This window comes from Macaca mulatta, chromosome 1 (genome assembly GCF_049350105.2).
Source record: "Macaca mulatta isolate MMU2019108-1 chromosome 1, T2T-MMU8v2.0, whole genome shotgun sequence".
NCBI classification, from domain to species: Eukaryota; Metazoa; Chordata; class Mammalia; order Primates; family Cercopithecidae; genus Macaca; species Macaca mulatta.
In genome coordinates this window covers 209,045,266-209,066,569 of record NC_133406.1, presented here as the reverse complement: position 1 = coordinate 209,066,569, position 21,304 = coordinate 209,045,266, and the positions used below count along the sequence as shown (strand labels likewise).

At 47.0% G+C, this 21,304-nt stretch overlaps 1 protein-coding gene across 4 annotated transcripts in view; it reads right to left on the bottom strand.

Moving 5' to 3' along the window:
- Positions 1 to 2,793, bottom strand: part of SPOCD1 (SPOC domain containing 1) — a 28,187-nt gene extending 25,394 nt beyond the window's left edge. For all 4 annotated transcript variants that reach the window (XM_015133875.3, XM_077964778.1, XM_015133881.3 and 1 more), the window contains exons 1-2: positions 2,662 to 2,793; positions 663 to 2,075 (exon numbers count right to left, since the gene is read on the bottom strand). In XM_015133875.3, the coding sequence (XP_014989361.2) occupies positions 663 to 2,036 (1,374 nt within the window). In that variant the 5' untranslated portion in view covers positions 2,037 to 2,075; positions 2,662 to 2,793. The remainder of the gene's footprint in view (positions 1 to 662; positions 2,076 to 2,661) is intronic.
- Positions 2,794 to 21,304: the final 18,511 nt, after the last annotated feature.

Below are 21,304 nucleotides of genomic sequence, written 5' to 3'. Positions count from 1 at the left end.
AGAGTCCTGCTCTGTTGCCAGGCTGGAGTACAGTGGCATGATCTCAGCTCACTGCAACCTCTGCTTCCCAGGTTCAAGCGATTCTCCTGCCTCAGCCTCCAGAGTAGCTGGAACAGGCACGCGCCACCATGCCCAGCTAATTTTTGTATTTTTAGTGGAGACAGGGTTTCACCATGTTGGCCAGGATGGTCTCGATCTCTTGACCTCATGATCTGCCTGCCTCCGCCTCCCAAAGTGCTGGGATTACAGACGTGAGCCACTGCACTAGGCCTAGGTACATTATTTTATACCATAATCTCATTAATCCTTGAAACAAACCCATGAAGCTGAAATTAGTATCATTTTTTTACAAAGAGGAAACCTAGAGAGGTTAAAAAAACATCCCACAGTCACTCAGCTAGGAAGTGGGCAGAGGCAAGATTCCAATCCAGGACTCACTGACTCCAAAAGATAATGACCCCTCACAAGGATTCAGTGAATGTAGTTTACTTTCTCTTTCTCAGCTTGTGGGCCTCATTTTACCCAGTTTGGTTAATAGGGATGAGAGAGAGAAGGTTCACAAAGAGCCCATCTCGCTTAGCTTTATTAAATTCTACCACCAAGCATGGTATTGAGAAACATGGCCAGGCCCTTCCTATCCCAAGCTCTCAGACTCAGCTCACCAGTCTGGGGCAGCCTCCTAGGCTGGGTTCCTCTGGCCTGTCCTGGTGGGAGTTGTCTGAGCTTCTGTCTGTGCCCTGGTCTTGGGCACAGGGCACTGGACTTTTCTTCAGGTTCTTAGTGCCCTTGGATCTTCTCTGCTCCATGAGTGGGCCTGAGCAGGCCCTGCTGGCTTCAGGGTCCAGGGAGGAGCTGAGGCCGCCCAAGTGCTCCCAGGAGCTGGCACAGGTGTCAGCGAGTCTTTGCTCCAGCCTTCCTCTGGATGCTGGCTGAGCCTTGGCCTCCAGCTCCTCCTGGTCCTGTGCTGGAGGCCGGCCTTCATCGCTGCCAGCCCGCATGACACACAGAGCTTCTTGCTGCTCTGCAGAGGCCTGTGCTGACGCCCCCAGGCACAGCGCTGCGCTCTGTGGAGAAGCCTGTGCAGCTGAACTGAGGGACTCCCCTCTACTGAGCACTGGGAACCAGACACGGCCACAGGGGCTGCCTGGCTGGGCCCCACCCCCTGTAGCGAGCAAATATCCAAATTTCTCAGTCTCTGAGGCACATCCTGCCCCACTTCCACCTGGCTCTCCAGGCCCAGACCCAGTGTCTTTTGGAGAAGGAGGTCTGCAGGGGCCTCCCAAGGACTCCAGGTCAGCACTTTGGGGAGGGTCTCCCACAGAGAGGAGGTTGTCCCCACGAGGGCTCTGATCAAGCCACAGGAAACCACCAGCCCCTTCCCCGCACTCTGAACTAGTCCCTTGCTTCCTCCATTTCTTTCTTACCCTCACAGGGACTGGGCCTGGTGAGGATGTCAGGGGCCTTCCAGGGGGCTCCTCTTTGCTGAGTGTGGGGCTTCTTCTGTCACACCCTGGAGAACTCATTCCACCGTCTCTGGCCTCCCTAGGCCTGGGGCAGCTCACCTCCTCCAGCCCTGCAAGCCTCTCCCTGCAGACCAGAGCTCTCTCTGGGAAACCAGCAGACCTGCTACAAAGTTTCCTGGGGCAACTGTCATCTAAGATGTCACACAGAGAAACCTGGAGCCTCTTGGAGGTCAGAGCTCTCCCCTGAGCAGGCACCGAGGGCGGCTGCAAGTGGAGCTCAGGACCTGGCATCGAGCCCGCGCTCTGTCCCACAGCTAGCAGCTCCATGAGCCCTGGGCAGACCCCAGCCGCACCCGCAGCCTGCGAGCTGGCACCTCGACAGGCCTCCTTCCTGGGGATCTTCCTTCTGCTGCCAGTCCTGACTCGGGGCCCAGAGCTTGCTCCTGGCCCATGTGGTGCCAGGCCTGGCGTGGAGCTGGCTCCTTCCATGTTCTCTAAAAGCTCACAGTTGTGTTGGAGACTCAACACGTGGTCTCCTGTGCCGGGGCCTTCTACGTCCCCCGCCTGGGACATGTCTGTCCACCTACCTGGGCCAAAAGCACAACAAGGGCCCTGTGTGGAGACAGAAAGAGGGGACTTTGTTACGTAGAGTCCGACTTGTCAGCCCGTTCAGTGGGAGCTGGGAGAAGCCCCTCTTCCAGCCAGCGCTCCCAGACCCTTCCACTCCTGAGGCCTAGGGGTGAGCACTCCAGGCAGGGGAGCACCCAGCAGGAGCTGGTGTCCTGAGTGAGGGTGGAGAGGCCTGCCTCCAAACAGGGCCGAGCTACAGTGGCCTCCAGGGTCTTCTTGTCTCTGAAAGTTCACGAATTCGCTCAAACGGGACCGACTAAGATACCATTTATTTATGACTTATGTGCTTATTTCATTGCATACTGGCAGCCACAGGTGAGGACAGAGATTCTGAGACGTTAAGACGCTCACCCAAGGGCGCACAGGAAGTGGAAAGGCCAGGAGTCTCTCTCCCAGTTCTCACACTCCGCAAGGAGCAGATACTGAACGGGGTTCGTGCCCAGAACCCTTCCCGTCTCTCTCCCATCGGTCCCGTTCTGAAAGGCGCCCCACCCAGGTTCCCAAGCCTTACTGGGACAGTCCCCCAGCATCCAGGAAACCCGGGCCCCATCGGTCCCGTTGCTCTCACCTGGGCTTCCCCGGGTTTTCCCTCCTGAGGTTCCACCCACTAGCTGAAAAGGAGCTGGGATCACGTGACGCGGGGGAGGAAGGCCCTCGCTGAGGGATAGGGGCGGAGTGCCTGATGGTGCGCAAAGGGCGGCTCCCCAGGCGTGCTGGCGTTCCTACCCCGGCAGAGGGCGCCCTCTTCCTCCTGAGGGCTTCCCGGAGGAGGTGCCAATGCTTGTGGCTCCCAAGCAGAGGTAAGTGGGTGCAAGTGGCAGCGAGGAGCTTTGGCTGCCTGCCTGAGAGTTTAACTTGATCCTACCGCAATAGTCCCTGAGCCAGTGGGGTAATGTCAGACTTATCTAGATTATTTGCCTAATTTTATTTTGTTTTATTTTTAAACTTTTATTTTAGGGTCAGAGGTCCATATGCAGGTTTTTAATATAGGTGAATTTGTGTCACGGGGATTGTTGTACAGATTATTTCATCACCCAGTTGTTAAGCCTAGTACCTAATGTTTATGTTTATTTTTTCTTATCCTCTACTTCCTCCCACCCTCCACCCTCAAGTAGGCTGCATGGTCTGTTTTTTCTCTCTTTCTGTCCACGTGTTCTCATCATTTAGCTCCCACTTATAAGTGAGAACATGCAATATTTGGTTTTTCCATTCCTACATTAGTTTGCTAAGGATAATGGCCTCCAGCTCCATCCATGTTCCTGCAAAGGACATGAGCTTGTTCTTCTTTATGGCTGCATAGTATTCCATTGTGTATATGTACCACATTTTATTTAGCCAATCTGCCATTGATGGGCATTTAGGCTGATTCCATGTCTTTGCTATTGTGAATAGTGCTTGCCTAATTTTAAAAAAATTATTTCAGATATAATTAATGTAGATGGAAATGCAGATTCAAGCCCAGTAGAAGGTTAGAAATAAAAAGTTTAAAGCTATCTATCATTTGCCAATCCCCCAACTCCTGGAAACAACTATGGTTTTTTTGTTTGTTTTTAACCATGTTTGTTGTCATGTTAGTATTTTTAATTTCATAACTGTGAATAATATACTCATACCTCTATTACTTGATTTATTAGTTAACTATGTCTGTTGTATCTATCTGTTGACTTCCTGCTGTGGTGATTTTGTTAACCACCCTTTCCCCCTTTCTCTTCCGTTTTTCATATATATATATATATATATATATATATATATATATATATATCTTTTTTCTTTTTTTTTTTTTTTTTTTTTTTTGAGACAGAGTCTCTCTCTGTCACCCAGGCTGGAGTGCAGTGGCATGATCTCAGCTCACTGCAACCTCTGCCTCCCAGGGTCAAATGATTCTCCTACCTCAGCCTCCTGAGTAGCTGGGATTATGGGCATGCACCACCATGCCCTGCTAATTTTTGTATTTTTAGTAGAGATGGGGTTTCACCATGCTGGCCAGGCTAGTCTTGAACTCCTGACCTTGTGATCCACCCACCTCAGCCTCCCAAAGTGCTGGGATTACAGGCATTAGCCACCATGCCTGGCCTTCTTTTTTATATTTATATTTTAAGTTTTACTATTGGTTTCTATTATCACTTTGAATAATAGTCTTAAATGTCTGTTTCTTCTGTATATTGTATCTCTTGACTCTTCTCCGTGTGAAATGGATAATTTCCCTTGATGTCCCCTCCCTGCTTCTGCCTTCATCCATGAACTAAGCTTTTACTTTTGTGTCACTGAGGTTTATAGCGTTTACGTTCCATTCGGTAAAGATAATTCAGTTTACCGTTGTTTACCTGTAGATTGATTCTCAACATTGAAAACTAAATGACATTTATAATGTTATGATTATGTAAATACTTTTACTGCAGAAACAGGGGGTGTTTGGCTTTTTTTGAGATAGGCTCTGGCTCTGTCACTCAGGCTAGGTTGTGGTAGTGTAATCGTAGCTCACTGCAACCTCGAACTCCCGGGCTCAAGTGATATTCCCATCTCAGCCTCCTGAGTAGCTGGTACTACAGGCATGCACCACCATGCCCAGCTAATTTTTTTTTTTAATTTTTGGTAGAGACGATGTCTCACTTTGTAGCCCAGACTGGTCTCGAACTCCTGAGTTCAAGCGATCCTCCCATCTTGGCCTGGGATTACAGGCGTGAGCCACCACACCCAGCCAGAACCAGAGATTTGATAAATCTGATTGCAAGGGAGATGGAATTCCCTGGCACTAAACCTGTGCCATGTGAGACTGTGAGAACCTTTCAGGCCAATGGAATACTAAACCACAGTTAGACTAAATAAATTAGATCTATATATCAACATGAATGTATCTCAATGACATCATGTGGAATTTTAAAAACAACATAATATGAATAACAAGGGAAATCGAGTCTGGAGTACACGGGAACTCCCTGTACTAATCTTCAGATTTTTCTGTAGATCTAAAACTATTCTAAAAAACAAGGTTTGTTACAAAAAACAAACCAAGCTATTGGATAATCCATATTGAACACTGTCATGATATGGTGTCGGAGCACAGATGAGGTAAGAGGAAAGACTGGATGTCACCGATGACCAAAATTACTGCTCTAAGGAAATAAGTTTTGTAAGTAAGAAGCCCTCCCTCTGAGGAATGTCTTGGTCATGATGGCAGAGTTGACCGGGTTCCCTAAGACAAGTGAACTAAGCCATTCTGGTGCGTTTGGATAGTGGAAGTCTCCCACATTAGGCAGAGAAAGGGGGAGTGGAGATGTTGTCAGTACCACATGGTATAGAGATAAAGAACGGCTAACATGTAGTGCTGTTTTGAGCCAGGGACTGGTCTAAATGCTTTACCCATATTAATCCTGTATTTGCTTATATTAAGTTACCTATATTAATCCTTACACCAAGTCTGTGAGGTAAGAACTGTTATTATCCTTATTTGACAGATGAGGAAATAGGCAAAAAGAGATTACTAATTTGCTCAAGGTTAGCAAGTACTGGTTTTAGAAACCAGCCAGTCTCTGGCCAGTTTCTCTATATCCTGGTATTCTATTTTTTATACTTTTTTTTTTTTTTTTTTTTTTTTTTTTTTTGAGACAGTCTCACTCTATCACCCAGACTGGAGTGCAGTGGCATGATCTCGACTCACTGCAACCTCCACCTCCCGGGTGCAAGCCATTCTTCTACCTCAGCCTCCGGAGTAGCTGGGATTACAGGCACGTGCCACACCCAGCTAATTTTTGTGTTTTGTTTTTCTGTTTTTTTTTTTTTTTGAGACGGAGTCTCGCTCTGTCGCCCAGGCTGGAGTGCAGTGGCCAGATCTCAGCTCACTACAAGCTCCGCCTCCCGGGTTTACGCCATTCTCCTGCCTCAGCCTCCCGAGTAGCTGGGACTACAGGCGCCCGCCACCTCGCCCGGCTGGTTTTTTGTACTTTTTTTAGTAGAGACGGGGTTTCACCGGGTTAGCCAGGATGGTCTCGATCTCCTGACCTCGTGATCCGCCCGTCTCGGCCTCCCAAAGTGCTGGGATTACAGGCTTGAGCCACCGCGCCCGGCCAATTTTTGTGTTTTAGGTAGAGATGAGGTTTCACTATGTTGGCCAGCCTGGCCTCAAACTCCTGACCTCAAGTAATCTGCCCGTCTCGGCCTCTCAAAGTATTGAGATTACAGGTGTAAGCCGCTGGGCCCGGCCTATCTCCTGGTATTCTAAAATGTCTCATTGTCATAAAAAAATAAAGTAAGGTTTTGCCCAGGTTTTGGCCTAATGCCATTTACCCCATCATTAGCTGTTTGCTCCATTGAGTCATGACAGCACCTCTGCGATATACCTGGTTCCCATGAATGAATGCAATTTATTTCTTGGCTTTCTTTTCTTTTTTAAATGGAGTTTTGCTCTCATTGCCCAGGCTAGCGTGCAGTGGTGGGATCTTGGTTCACTGCAACCTTTGCCTCCTGGGTTCAAATGATTCCCCTGCCTCAACCTCCCAAGTAGCTGGGATTACAGGTGTCCACCACCATGCCCAGCTAATTTTTGTATTATTAGTAGAGATGAGGTTTCACCATGTTGGCCAGGCTGGTCTCGAACTCCTGACCTCAGGTGATCCACCTGCCTCGGCCTTCCAAAATGCTGGGATTACGGGTGTGAACCACCACACCTGGCCTATTTATTGGCTTTCTTTTCTTTTCCATTAATCGATTTGTTTATTCTTGATCAATATTGTTTTAGTTCTATGGTTTTGTGATAAATATTGCTAACTGGGGAGCAAGCTCCACCCCCCCCAACTTGGTTTCTATTTTTTGTTATCGTCTTAGCTAACTATATACCTTTATTCTTCCATATGAGCTGTAGAATCATTTTGTCAAGATCCTTGCAGAATTCTGTTGGGATTTAAATTGGAATTTCATCAAATTTACAGATTAGGGATAAAATTGAGTAATACTAAGTCTTCTCATCCATAAATGTACCTTATTTCCATTCTTTCAGGCCTTCAATTCATTTTTGTGATTTTTCTTCATCAAAATATTATACATTTTAATTAAATTATTCTATTCTTTAATATTTTTATTGCATTTTCTTTTTTCTTTTTTTTGAGATAAGGTCTCACTCTGTGTACAGGCTGAAGTGCAGTAGTACGATCACCTGGGCTCAGATGGTTCTCCCACTTGAGCCTCCTGAGTAGCTGAGACTACAGGCGCCTACCACCATGCCTGACTAAATTTTTGGTTTTTTGTAGAAACGGCATCTTGCTATGTTGCTCAGGCTGGTCTTGAACTCCTAGGCTCAAGCAATCCTCCCACCTCAGCCTCCCAAAGTGCTGGGACTGCAGACATGAGCCACCATGCTGGGCACGGTGACTCACTCCTGTAATCCCAACACTTTAGGAGGCGCGGGCAACAGATCACTTAAGCTCAGGAATTGGAGCCAGTCTGGGCAACATGGTGAAGCCCTGTCTCTACAAAAACTGCAAAATTATCCAGGAGTGGTGGCATGTCCTATACTCCCTGTAGTCCCAGTTATCGGGAGGCTAAGGTGGGAGGATGGCTTGAGCCCAGGAGATTGAGGCTGCAGTGAGCTGAGATTGTGCCACCGCACTCCCGCCTAAGTGACAGAGTGAGACCCTGTTGCAAAAAAATAAATTAATTAAATAAAATAAAAATTAATGTCATAAAGATATTCGTAGTATTCTCATGATTCAAAAGTCTCTATTGTATCGGTTACAGTCCCCTTTTAATTCCTAATACTATTTATTTGTGCTTGCTGTCTCTCTTTCTCTCTCTCAGTCATCCTAGGGTTTTTTGTTAAATCAGATTTTTGCCTTTTTATCTCTGTTTTTTTATGATGTTGTTATTATATTTTCTATTTCACTATCTTCTGGTTTTACCTTTCTTATTTACTTTCTTCTACTTCCTTTGGTTTACTCTTGTTCTTTCATTTTTTTTAAGAGACAGGGTCTTGCTCTGTTGTCCAGGCTGGAGTGCAATGGTGTGATCATAGCTCACTGCAGCCTTAAATGCCTACTAATTGGCCTCAAGCTAATTTTCTAAATTATTTTAAATTATTTTGGAGAGATAGAGTCTCACTATGTTGTCCAGGCTGGTCTCAAACTTGTGGCCCAAAGTAACCCACTCCCAACACTTTGGGAGGCCAAGGTGGAAGGATCACTTGCATCCAGGAGTTTGAGACAAGCTAGACAACATAGAGACCTTGTCTCTATAAAAAATACCAAAATTAGCCAGGCATGGTGGTGCATGCATGTAGTCCCAGCCTAGAGGCAGGGTGTCTAGGGAAACAGAGTATTAGTGCCTAACATTTCTATTTTGTGAAGATGAAGTCTCTCTATGCTGCCCGGGCTGGTCTTAAATTCCAGGGCCCAAGCAATCCTCCTGCCTCAGCCTCCCAAAGCACTGGGATTAGAAGCATAAGCCACCACACCTGGTGGCTACCTGTTATTATTAAAAATAAATGTAGTTTCAGGCCAGACATGGTGGCTCATGCTTGTAATCCCAGCACTTTGGGAAGCCAAGATAGGAGGATCACTTGAGGCCAGGAGTCCAAGACCAGCCTGCAACATAGTGAGACCCCCATCTCTAAATAAAAATAAATAAATCATACATAAATAAATTTTTCAGCCAGGCATGATGGTGAACGTGTGTAATCCCAGCTACTCTGGTGGCTGAGGTGGGAGGATCCCTTGAGCTCAGGAGTTTGAGACTAGCCTAGGCAACATAGCGAGACCCTCTCTCTATTGAAAAGAAAATGAAAATATACTTTTACTGCATTGTGATCAGTTAAAATTGTCTATATAATGTTGATTTTTTTTTTTTTTTTTTTTTTTTTTGAGATAGAGTCTTGCTCTGTTACCCAGGCTGGAGTACAGTGGTGTGATCTCAGCTCACTGCAACCTCTGCCTCCTGGTTCAAGCAATTCTCCTGCCTCAGCCTCCCGAGTAGCTGGGATTACAGGCACCCGCCACTGCGCCCAGCTAATTTTTGTATTTTTAGTAGAGATGAGGGTTTCACCATTTTGGCCAGGATGGTCTCGAACCCCTGACCTCATGATCCACTAGTCTCAGCCTCCCAAAGTGCTGGGATTACAGGTGTGAGCCACCACGCCCAGACAACCGTTTAAGCTTTTCTTACCTCAAGCTTTTTACTCATGTTTTTCAAATCCATAGTAATCTAATCTATCGTAACTTGAATCTATAGAAATCAGTGTTCAATGCAGAAAACAAAACTACTGTAGGTATTTTAAGCAGAATGAGGTTTAATACACTGGGTACTTCAAAAGTCATTGGGAGGTCAGGCGCAGTGGCTCACGTCTGTAATCCCAGCACTTTGGGAGGCCGAGGCAGATGGACTGCTTGAACTTAGAGGAGTTCAAGACCAGCCCCGGCAACATGGCAAAACCCTGTCTCTACAAAAAGTACAAAAATTAGCCAGATGTGGTGGCGCGTCCCTGTAGTCCTAGCTACTTACGAGGCTGATGTAGGAGGATGGCTTGAGCCCAGGAGGCAGAGGTTGTAGAGAGCCGAGATCGCACCACTGTACTCCAGCCTGGGCAACAGCGCCAGACCCTATCTTAAAAAAAAAAAAAAAAAAAAAAAAAGTCATTGGGAGGCTGTAGGAGTGGACCCGAGGCTGGGCCTAGAACACACGTGAACTGTATTTATAAATACACTGCTAGGGTAACAATACAAAGATCTAATAACAGGCACCGCCACTGCTGCTTCTACTGCCCACATGCACAACACTAGGGGCCAGACATCGATGCGGGCAAACTCGACAGCGCCACAGTTGTGCTTGGAAGCAGTAACAGCCCACGGAAAAGGACAGTGGTCTTGGCCTCTCATCTGCTTTTCAGATTTTGCACAATAGCACTAAGTGGTGGAAAATAATTCACATCTGACACACTCATTGTAAGGGAATCTGGGAAAGAGCTTTTGGCTTTCTGTCCTCTACAGGCAGGCATACTAGGATGTGGAGGATGGCTTGAGCCCCGGAGTTCAAGGCTTCCATGAGCTATGATAGCACCACTGCACTCCAACCTGGGTAACAATGAGGCCCTGTCTCTAAAAAAAACTTTTAAATAAAATTTTTTAAAAATCGGCTGGGCGCAGTGGCTCATGCCTATAATCCCAGCACTTTGGTAGGCCAAGGCAGGCAGATCACTTGAGGTCAGGAGTTCGAGGCCATCCTGGCTAACATGGCGAAACCCCATCTCTACTAAAAATACAAAAATTAGCTGGGCTTGGGGGCGGTTGCCTGTAATCCCAGCTACTCGGGAGGCTGAGGCAGGAGAATCGCTTAAACTTGGGAGGCAGAGGCTGCCGTGAACCGAGGTTGTACCACTGCACTCCAGCCTGGGCAACAGAGTGAGACTCCATCTCAAAAAAGAAAAAAAAATATTTTTAATCTCACATAATTATTACGGACTTGTCAATTTTTTCCTTTACCTCTGTAAGTTCCTGCTTTATATGTATTTAAAAACACTTTTTTAGGAGCATGCAAATTCATAAATTTTTACATCTTTTTGGGAGATTATAACTTTCATCAGTGCCAAATGTACCTTTTCTTCCTATTAATGTTGTTCTGCTTTAATTCAGTTTTCTGATATTAATATTGGTACACTGCTTCCTTGTAGTCAGTATTTAGCTGATACAGTTTTGTGGGTTTGTTTTTGTTTTTGTTTCAGAGACAAGGTCATGCTGTGTCACCCAGCTTAAGTGCAGTGACACGATTACAGCTCACTGCAGCCTCTAACTCTTGGGCCAGGCTGGAAGGCAGTGGTGCAATCTCAGCTCACTGCAACCTCCACCTCCTGGGTTCAAGCGATTCTCTTGCATCAGCCTCCCGACAAGCTGGGACTACAGGTGCCCGGCAACATGCCCAGCTAATTTTTGTATTTTTAGTAGAGATGGGGTTTTGCCATGTTGGCCAGGCTGGTCTCGAACTCCTGACCTCAAATGATCTGCCCCCCTCAGCCTCCCAAAGTGTTGGGATTATAGGTGTGAGCCACTGTGTCCAGCCTTTAAAATTCTTAAAGTAGTAATTTGGCAGTGGAGTTTTGTTTTCAGAGACAAATTAGAGGTGAGTGGAGGAGAGGTGATGCTGGCACCAGAGACAGCTGCCAGAGAGGATAAGAGAATGTCCCACTTTACAGACTCATGCCAAACTGTCTTCCCGAGCACTTGTGCCAATTTACACTCCCATCTGCAGCCTCTGAGCAACCCAGTGAACCCACATCCTCTCTGACACCTGGTACTGTCAGGCTGCTGCTGCTGCTGCTGCTGCTGCTTTTTTTTTTTTTTTTTTTTGTAGATGTAGTCTCGCTCTGTCGCCCAGGCTGGAGCGCAGTGGTGTGATCTCGGGTCACTGCAACCTCTGTCTCCCGGGTTCAAGCGATTCTCCTGCCTCAGCTTCCCAAGTAGCTGGGATTGCAGGTGCCCACCACCACGTGGGGCTAATTTTTATATTTTTAGTAGAGACAGGGTTTCACCATGTTGGCCAGGCTGGTCTCAAACTCCTGACCTCAGGTGATCCACTCTCCTTGGCCTCCCAAAGTGCTGGGATTACAGGTGTGAGCCACCATGCTGGCCTTTTATTTTATTTTTTGATATGGGGTCTTCTTCCAGCAGCACTTGCAGTTGCTCCATCTCAGGTCCTAGGGTCCTTCCACTGTGTTCTCCCAGCCAGAAATCTGGGTGTCAGCCTTGCCTCCCCAACTCAGCAGCCATCTAGGGTACGGACTCAGCCTCACTCTGCTTTTTCCAGGAGGTTCCTGGGCCTGGGGCGCCTTCGGGCAGCTCCAGGCAGCTCTCATCTGGCGGGACTCCCTTCCACTGTTGCGCAGGAGGCTGGGGGCTTCACTGGCTCCCTCTGGCTCCCAAAAGGATCCACCATCATGGATCCAGCTGAGGGAAACTCTCAGTCTCGCCTTCCTGAGATGCACTGATATTTGGGAACTGGCTTCTCAAGCTGCTGGGGAAGGATGGGGAGGGCAAAATTTCATTTTCCATGGATGCCTTTGTGCACATCCCTCAACCTGGCTTCATGAGCTGTGGGAAGGAGGGAAGGGGGGGCGGATCTGGACCACACTGAGCAGCCGGGAGGTAAACTCTGGAGAGAGAGCAGTCTCTGCAAATCACGTTAAGCCGGGGCACTCCCTAACCTGCCCATCCTGTGCCTGCCTAGTCTTGGCCAGCAAGCAGCAGGCACCACTGCTTTGCACTGTGCATGCCAGGCCCTTTCAGGCCCTTCAGCAGAAGGCAGTGGGGCCACTCAGCCAGCAGTCACCACTGCTGTCCACAGCTCCACTGACCCAGCCCAACATGCCGTAGCTCACTTTGTCACCCCGCCTCCCAGGTTCTCTGATTTGCTAAAGGACATGTTCATGGTTGTCTATCTTATGAACTGGAAAACCGGAGCAGATCCTCAGGGCCCCAAGCAAGAGGCTCAGTGTTACAGAGCTTGCAACTCTGTGTCCTGAGGCTCAGTTCCTGCCTAGAGATGGACACCACTGCCCCCTAGGGCCACCAGCACCAGGACCCTCTGAAGCTGCCAGCTGCCCCTGCCCCTTGGGGCCTCCTCCCAAGGCCCTTGCTCTTCTTGCACCGAAGGTCATGCCTGCTGCCCCTGGACACTGCTAACTGTAGCTGCGGGTCACTGGCGAGTGTGATGGGCATTGTTTGTGCCTCCGACAGTGCTCTATGCAGACACCACTCAAACTGGTTGCACCTCTAAGTCCTGGGCTGCAGCCAAGGTGGCTGGATTTCCTGTGCCTCTGAGCTGCTAGCTGCTATAGACACAGTCAGATGCTCCAAGGCTCCTGATCCTTGTCCCGAGGGCACGTGAACAGACACAGCCAGGAGGAAACCGGAGCACTGGCTGCTGCGGGTGCATGTGTTTGTGCTCATGAAAAGTGGCCCTTTTCTGAGGCTGCCAGGTGCTGCTGGCAGCCTGACCCAGGCTGCTGAGGGACACACTTGGATCAACAAGCCCTTATACTACAGATGGCGACCTGGGTCACCTGGTCCGGGTAGGGTTTGTCAAGTTTCTCCACTGAGGTGACTCTTCTCCCGTCCACGCTCCCTTCCATACTTACCCTTAGGAAGGAAGTCATTATGCACAGCCCACACTTAAGCAGTGGGGGCTCATGTGCCACCTCCTTGAGGGTGGACTATCTACATAAATTATTTGGAATCTGCATGGGAGATCTGTCTCTTCTCATTCATTTATTTATATCATTTGTTCAATCACTTATTTATATCACTCTGGACTCACGGGTATTGATTTTATATTTTGGGTTGTAATCCATTGCTACTTTATTTGGTTTGTTGCTCAAACTGTTCCTGTTTTGGCTGTTGGGGGCTCTGTGTCTCTTTAACATTTTGTTGTGCCCCCAGTATTACGGGGTGGGATATGTTTCCTACCTCCTTGAAGACTTTCTACTCCCCTGATGACACACATCAAATGCCGTTGAGACTCCAATTCATCCCTCCTTCACTCACCCCTGCCACTTGCTACTCTGGACCCTGAGCCCTGGCTGGGCCTCTGGTCCTGGGGATCTCAGAGCTGCTGGACACACTGAACTTTGAACCTTGCCCTTCCCCCTGCCCAGCCACTGCCACGCACAAACAATGCCCTTTCCCCTGGTTGAGTCTGTCTGTCCTCCAGTTCCAGCCTCCAAAAAGCTTTATATCACTTTAGTGCCAAAGCTGCCAACTACAGTGTATATGAACAAATGTACTTAAAGGACAAAACAAAACAAAAAGGCCTGCCTCTCTATTGCCTTTCAAACCTACCTTATCTTCTCCACTCCCACACTTTAGATAAATGTCCATTTGCCTGCAACTGTTTTTATCACACACCCTCTCATTGGCCAGGGTAGTGTCATGTTCTCTGGAATCCCCCAGACTCTGATTCCAATCTAGTGACCCTAGGCAGTCAGTTGATCCCTCAAAGCCTCACTTTTAGGCATCTGTAAAAAAGGGGCAGTAATAGCCTCCAAATAGCTCACAGTGATTGATCACCATTATCGATATCAGGCAATAACTTCTGAAAAGTACCTAATATCCTCTATCTGCCAGGCCCTTCCTTCCTCCATCTGGGGACTCCAAGGTCTGGGTTTCAGTCTCCATGAAACCTTTCCCAACCAAGCGGCTGGAGTGAGTGGTTCCTTCCTGCCTGCCTGCACCTCCCTAGTAATTCGAGCGATGATTTGCTGACTCTCTGCTCCATCCCACCCCACCTCCAAACAGGCTGCCCAATGGTCAGAGTCAGGCTGCATTAGAGCCGGGGGTTAGGAAGAAGGGGCATGGACTTGGACTTGGACATCACACTTGAGTGTGATCTGCATTGGGACTGTGGCTCTGCACCTCAGCTGCTTGGCCTCAGCAAGTCCCCTAACCTCTTTGAGCTTCCTTTTCCTTATTTATAAAATTGTGATGACAGTAGTTATTTTATAGGAATGCTGTGGACATTTAAGTAGATAATCCATGTCAAGCATTTCACATAACACCCAGCACACAGAAAGTGCTTAATAAATGGTCCCTTCCTCTCTTCTTAATATCAGGCAGGCTGCTCTGCCAGGCTCCGTTTATTGATGGATTCAAGGTTAAAAATAGAGCGGCAGCCTTGGGGAGTAGGTCCTTCAGAGCTGGGAATTGACACCTTTGGGGCTGTGAATAGGGAAGGAGCCTGCCTCTCCCTTCAGGGGCCTCTCAGAGAAACACAAATCTTGATGCCTCTGGCCTTTCTCTCATTGATTTCCAGGGCAGGCATGCAGAGGCCAGACTGCTCGGCTGGCAAGCTCAGAGCAGAAGCTCTGCGATCAAACGCGCTGTCTTCTCACCCTAGCCCTGCCATTCAGTTGGCTGTGTGACCTTGGGCAAGCAGCGTTTCCTCTCAGAGGATCATCAGGGAAACTGACAATGTTAACAACATTGATTTTTTATATATATTACATATGTATATAACATATATATTACGTGTATATATTACATACATGTGATATATATATATATAAAACACACACACACACACACATATATATATATAAATAAAAAAGCAAACAGAGACCTTGAGGTCGATGAACAACCAGCTCTGGGACTCAGGGTAATGGTGTCCCCTCTCTGAGCCTCAGTTTCCATATCTCTGAAACAGACACAGCAGCCCCGACCTACAAAGCTATTGTGAGGATGCAGCAAGGTCATGGACAGCAGCTGCTGACAGCGGTAACACCTGATGGGCACCTGAGTTATCTAATAGTCTATCTTCCAGTCTGAGGGTATGGGGAGACACATTTATTTTCGCTGTTTGTAACTATTGATCCACCAGCCTTGGAAAATGCAAAGAAATGCATCAACAGAAAAACCCTTCACATCTTGAGTTGCTAACAGGCTGGTCCTCCCAGTGGGTAAACCACTTCTGTGTGATTGACTTCCCCTGCCATCAGCTCAGCACTCTTGGCAACTTGTTTTGTCACCCAGGATAAGACACTGGTTTAATTAAACCAGATCCTGATTTGTGGGCAGGAGCCCCCACTTTCCCTTCTGCAGGGAGTCTTAGCAGTGATGTCAAAGGGCATAAATCTGACTTCCAGGGCCACTGAGCCAGCCTCCTTCAAGCAGATACGCAAGGGCTGGATGCTCCATGACTTCAGGGCCACACTCCTGGGTTGTTTCTCCCCTTCCCTTCCTGGGAGGGGTCTATCAGGCTCCAAAACCCTGTCCCTCACTCATTTCTGACCCTGAGATGGATACGGAATTTCATGACAATAACATTAATAAAAATACACAGTCCTGGCCAGGCACGGGCTTACACAGTCCCAGCTCTGGGATTATAGCTATGAGCCACTGCATCTGGCCTACCATTGTTATTTTAAATCTTTCTTGACCTGAACCCTCAGTTCATTTTTAAAACTCTTCCTTTGGCAGGACAAAGGAACATGGTGGCTCATGCCTATAATCCCAGCATTTTGGGAGGCCAAGGTGGGCAGATCACTTGAGGTCAGGAGTTCGAGACCAGTCTGGCCAACACAGAAATCCCGTCTCTACTAAAAATACAAAAATTGGCCGGGCGCGGTGGCTCACGCCTGTAATTTCAGCACTTTGGGAGGCCGAGGCGGGCGAATCACCTGAGGTCGGGAGTTCGAGACCAGCCTGACCAGCGTGGAGAAACCCCATCTCTACTAAAAATACAAAATTAGCTTGGCATGGTGGCACATGCCTGTAATCCCAGCTTCTCAGGAGGCCGAGGCAGGAGAATCGCTTGAACCCAGGAGGTGGAGGTTGCAGTGAGCCAAGATGGTGCCACTGCACTCCAGCCTGGGTAACAAGAGTGAAACTCCGTCTCAAAAAATAAATACATAAAAATAAAAATACAAAAACTAATCGGGCATGGTGGTGCACACTTGTAATTCCAGATACTTGGTGGCTGAGGCATGAGAATTGCTTGAATCCAGGAGGCAGAGGTTGCAGTGAGCTGAGATCATGCCACTGCACTCCAGCCTGGGCAACAGAGCGAAACTCTCCCTAAATAAATTAAATAAATAAATACACAATCCCATCACATTGCAGTCCTCAAGGGAGATTTCTGCCAGAGCTCAGGAGCCTTGGGCCAAGGCACTACATGCAAAAGCTCTCTTCCCTGCCACCTGCAACCTCTGCACCTAACAAGCAGAGACGAAACTCGTGTTTTGTCTAGGCTGAGCAGGATGATCACCTGAGGCTACGAGCAACCCCTATAGGACTGTTCTCACCAGGTGGGGGCGTTGATCTGACAGCATCCTATAAAAGTCCAAGCTCTAGATTCTCATTCTCTTGGGTTTCAGTCTCAGCTATAGCTTCGGTGACTCTAGGCCACACTCTTAACCTCTCAAACCGTTAGTTCCTCAGTGTGTGCAGTTACCCGTTGAATAACATGGGGGCACTGACCCTTGCATAGTTGAAAATCCACCTATGTGAATAACTTTTGACTCCCCCAAAACTTAACCACTAACAGCCTACTGTGGACTGGAAGTCTTACCAATAACATAAACAGTTGATCAACACATATCTTGTGTGTTTTGTATATATTATATGCTGTATTCATACCACAAAGTAAGCTAGAGAAAAGCAAATGTTATTAAGAAAATCATAAGGAAGAGAAGATACATTTACTACTCCTTACGTGGAAATGGATCATAGATCATCGTAAAGGTTTCCACAACCTCGTCATCTTCATGCTGAGTAGGCTGAAGAGGAGGAAGAGGAGGGCTTGGTCCTGCTGTCTCAGGGGATGACAGAGGCAGAAGGAAATCTGCATGAGAGTGGACCACACCATTCAAACCTGTGTTGTTCAAGGGTCAGCTGCATATTTATTTGTTTATTTGCATGTCTATTAGTATTCTTGCTTGTAGACAACAGAGTCCACTCTGGCTAGTTTCCGTAGAAGGGAAATGTATTTAGGGATGTTAGAGAAACAGGACCTGCATGCAGCTTCAGGAGCCTCTCCAAGAAGCGCACCGCAGAATCAGACTCATGGGGGACCTGCTGCCGCTGTCACTGACTCCAGGCCACACTGCTTTAGCTGCCACCAGGCTGGCAGAAAAAGGATGCCCTGCACACAGCTGTTCCCATACATAACTCATCTCTCAGGTGGCGTCTCAGGTGGGCAAGTGTGATTGGAGGAACTGAGGTCACATGCCTGCACCCTAGCTGCAAGGGAGGCTCCCTTGGCTCTGAGGAGGAACTCAAGATATCAGGAATCCTACTTCAACTTTTTCCACTTGATTGCTTTCTTGGGTCCCTAGTAAGTAGTTCAAATGCAAAAGAAGTTGGAAATTTTAAGCTAAAAACAAGTTATTTTAAAGAAGAAAAAATCCGGAGAATTTCATTAGAAGTAGTTCTTCACCAATAGACAACCAATCAACTGTAAGTTCAGGCAAGCTGTCCTGCTGCATCAGAAATGTTTAAAGGCCTGTATTCCCAGCTACTGGGAGGATCGTTTGAGTCCAAGAATTCAATCAAGGCTGCAGTGAGCTATGATCGTGCCACTGCACTCCAGTCTGGGCAACAGAGCAAGACCTCTCTAAAAACAAAAACAACACACACACACACACACACACACACACACACACACACACACAAAGGAAATGCTGAAAGGATTGCTTTCTTTTCTACAATAAGTAAAAATCCTCCATAAAACAGGAGGAAAGGAAAGGGCACCAATACTTGTGTGTATATTATGTGCTAAGCGTTTTACACGTATTCTTTCTTTTAATTTTATTTATTCATTTTTGAGACAGAGTCTCACAGAGAGGAATTTTTTAAACTGTTGAGCAGCAGTGAAAGATAAATGGTCAGTACAGCTTCCTTCCTGTGTCCCTCAATTAGACTGTAAACTCCAGGTAGTCAGGTACCTTGAATATCTTGTTCATCACTGTATCTCCAGCACCTAACATGGAGCCTGTGATAATGAAACAGATAAAGGAGATGTGAATAATAATAGAACCACCTCAACTTTGAGGCTTCTGGCCAACTTACAGTCTCCGAAGGGGCTATGTCTCCAAACCTTTGGAAAAGCTCCTCCTTATTCATGGAATGTCCGTTCCTCCATGAATGGTGAAGTTGTCTTTGTCTTTCTGTTCTCAGCTTTGACTCACCTCCTCCCGAAGGGTTTCCTTGATGTACATCTCCATGCCTATGACCTCTGTTGGCATCACCACCACATCCTTGCCCTAAGAGCTAGTTTTGTGCAGCAGTTAAGAAGGTAAGCTCTGAAGTCCAACTGCTTGATTTCAAATACTGGCTTCAGCTCTTATTGGTTGTTGGGGCTTAGGTAAGTCGTGTGGCCATTCTGAGGCTCATTCTCCTCATCTGTAAAATGGGGATAAAAATAGTAGCTAAGTCTCAGGATTGTTGTGAGTTTTAAATGAGACAGTATATGCAAGTTCTTAGAATGGGGCCTGGTACAGAGAGAGAGGGAGCATGCAATCAACATCTGCTGCTGTTGCAATTCTTTACTGCTTTAGAACTTAGCAGGACAATATTGTAATTGCTTTCCAGTTTGTATTCCCAACTTAACTGAGGCCTTCTGGAGTCAGGAACTGGGGTGTCCTTTACTCCCATACCTCTTCATGCACCTGGCTTCCAGATCGGATGTTCACTTAATGTTTGTTGTATAAACTCAATCAAAGAAATCACAAATGCAAAGATGGAAAGATAAAACGTTTAGAGTTTGTATAATAGAAAAATAACTAAAACTAAAATGTCACCTGGGAGTGGGGAAAATGGAAAATGACTAATAGCTACATGATGTAAAGATTTTACACACATCAATACAAAATATCTGAGTTGCTAAGACAGATGGGTACAAAGGTCATGAGCAGGCAATTTAAGTAAGGAAATAGAAGTAGTAAGTAAAATATGGAAGAATAGTCGGTCTTCCACAAATGAGCTACAAATTATAGCAACAGTATTATAGAATGCAGAATTAAATATAGAACTATCCATAACTGAGAAATGTCCAATGGCAGAAGAATGGTTACATAAATAATGATATATTGGCTCAATGGCATGGTGTTCCACCATAAAATAATTATGAAAATGTTGAAACAAGTGTTTATGACATAGAAAGTTTGCAAGCAGATTGCAAAATTAAACTTAAAGCATGATCACCGTGTGCGAAATGTTCATCTGGACTTGATAAAAGCTTGGCAGAGAATATAAGAAAATGAACACAGTTGCCTTGATAAAAAAGGGAAACTTTACTGAGTGCCCCCATAGGCCAGACTCCATGCCCAGGGCTTCCACACATACGGTCTCACTGAATCCTCCAGTTCTCCCCAGCGCCCTGTGAGCTAAGAGTCATTCCCCTTTACAGGTAAGGCAGCTAAGGCAAAGAGAAGGGCAAGAAAACCTGCCTGAGGAGGTGCAGGCAGTAATTAGCAGAGAGGCGTGCCAACCCTGGTGTGTTAGACTCCAAGTTCGGTGCTCTTTCCAACTCATCAGATGTGTAAGATGGATGTGATCCAATAGCTTTTATTTCTCTTTAAACATTGCCTTTAGTGCTGTTTAAATGTCACTTGCGCAATTAAAACACAATTAAAAGAAAAACCAAAGCTGTCTCGGGAAGGCAGTTTAGTCCCTGTTCCTCCAGAGAGCTCCGTGGACCAGAACCCCACCCTCTCCTGGCCGACGCCCTGGGTTTTGCCCAAACAATCCCAGGACACAGCCCTGCTGAATTTTCTGTCCCTCTTCATTGGATTTAAAGCACATGGGAGGCATCTGGCATTTCCTCCACCCCTCTCACCAAGACTCTCCTTTCATTTGAAGGTGACTAGGAACTCTGGTTACCCTGTCATGGGGACCCCAGTACTATTGTCAGTATTTCAAAAAGCCAAATGGAAATTGTGCTTTCATCATAACAAGGCCTTGTGGGCTGATGAAGTGCCCTTAGTGTCCGTCCTTGGATGAAAATATGTCCTGATCCTGTGCACCGGGAGAAAAGGTACAGAATCCCAGGTTGCTGAGTTTGAGGGAGTCAGGGAGGTCTCCCTGGAGAGTGGACTTTTCCAGCTGAGATCTGGAGGGCAAAGAACAGAAGAAAGAGGCTCGCTCTGTTGTCCAGGTTGAAGTTCAGTGGCACAAGCATAGCTCACCATGACCTTGAAGTCAAAGCAAAAGTAACACAAAGGAGAACACACTGATGCAACACGTAAGATAGAAATGAAGAAAGAAAAATTAAATGAGAAAAAAATTTTAAAGTTTACATGATAAGAGAAAAAATGTGAGACCCTGTCTCTAAAAACAACAAAATGGGCTGAGCACGGTGGCTCACGCCTGTAATCCCAGTACTTTGGGAGGCAGAGGCGGGTGGATCACCTGAGGTCGGGAGTTCAAGACCAGCCTGACAAACACGGAGAAACCTCGTCTCTACTAAAAATACAAAATTAGCCAGGCGTGGTGGCACATGCCTGTAATCCCAGCTACTCAGGAGACTGAGGCAGGAGAATCGCTTGAACCTGGAAGGCAGAAGTTGTGGTGAGCTGAGATTGCACCACTGCACTCCAGCCTGGGCAACAAGAGCAAAACTCCGTCTCAAAAAAAAAGCCCTGAGGCAGGAAAGATGTGGAGCTTTCAAGGAAATGAAATGAAAGACGCACTATGGACCGGGTGTGGAGGCCCACGCCTGTAATCCCAGCACTTTGGGAGGCCGAGGCG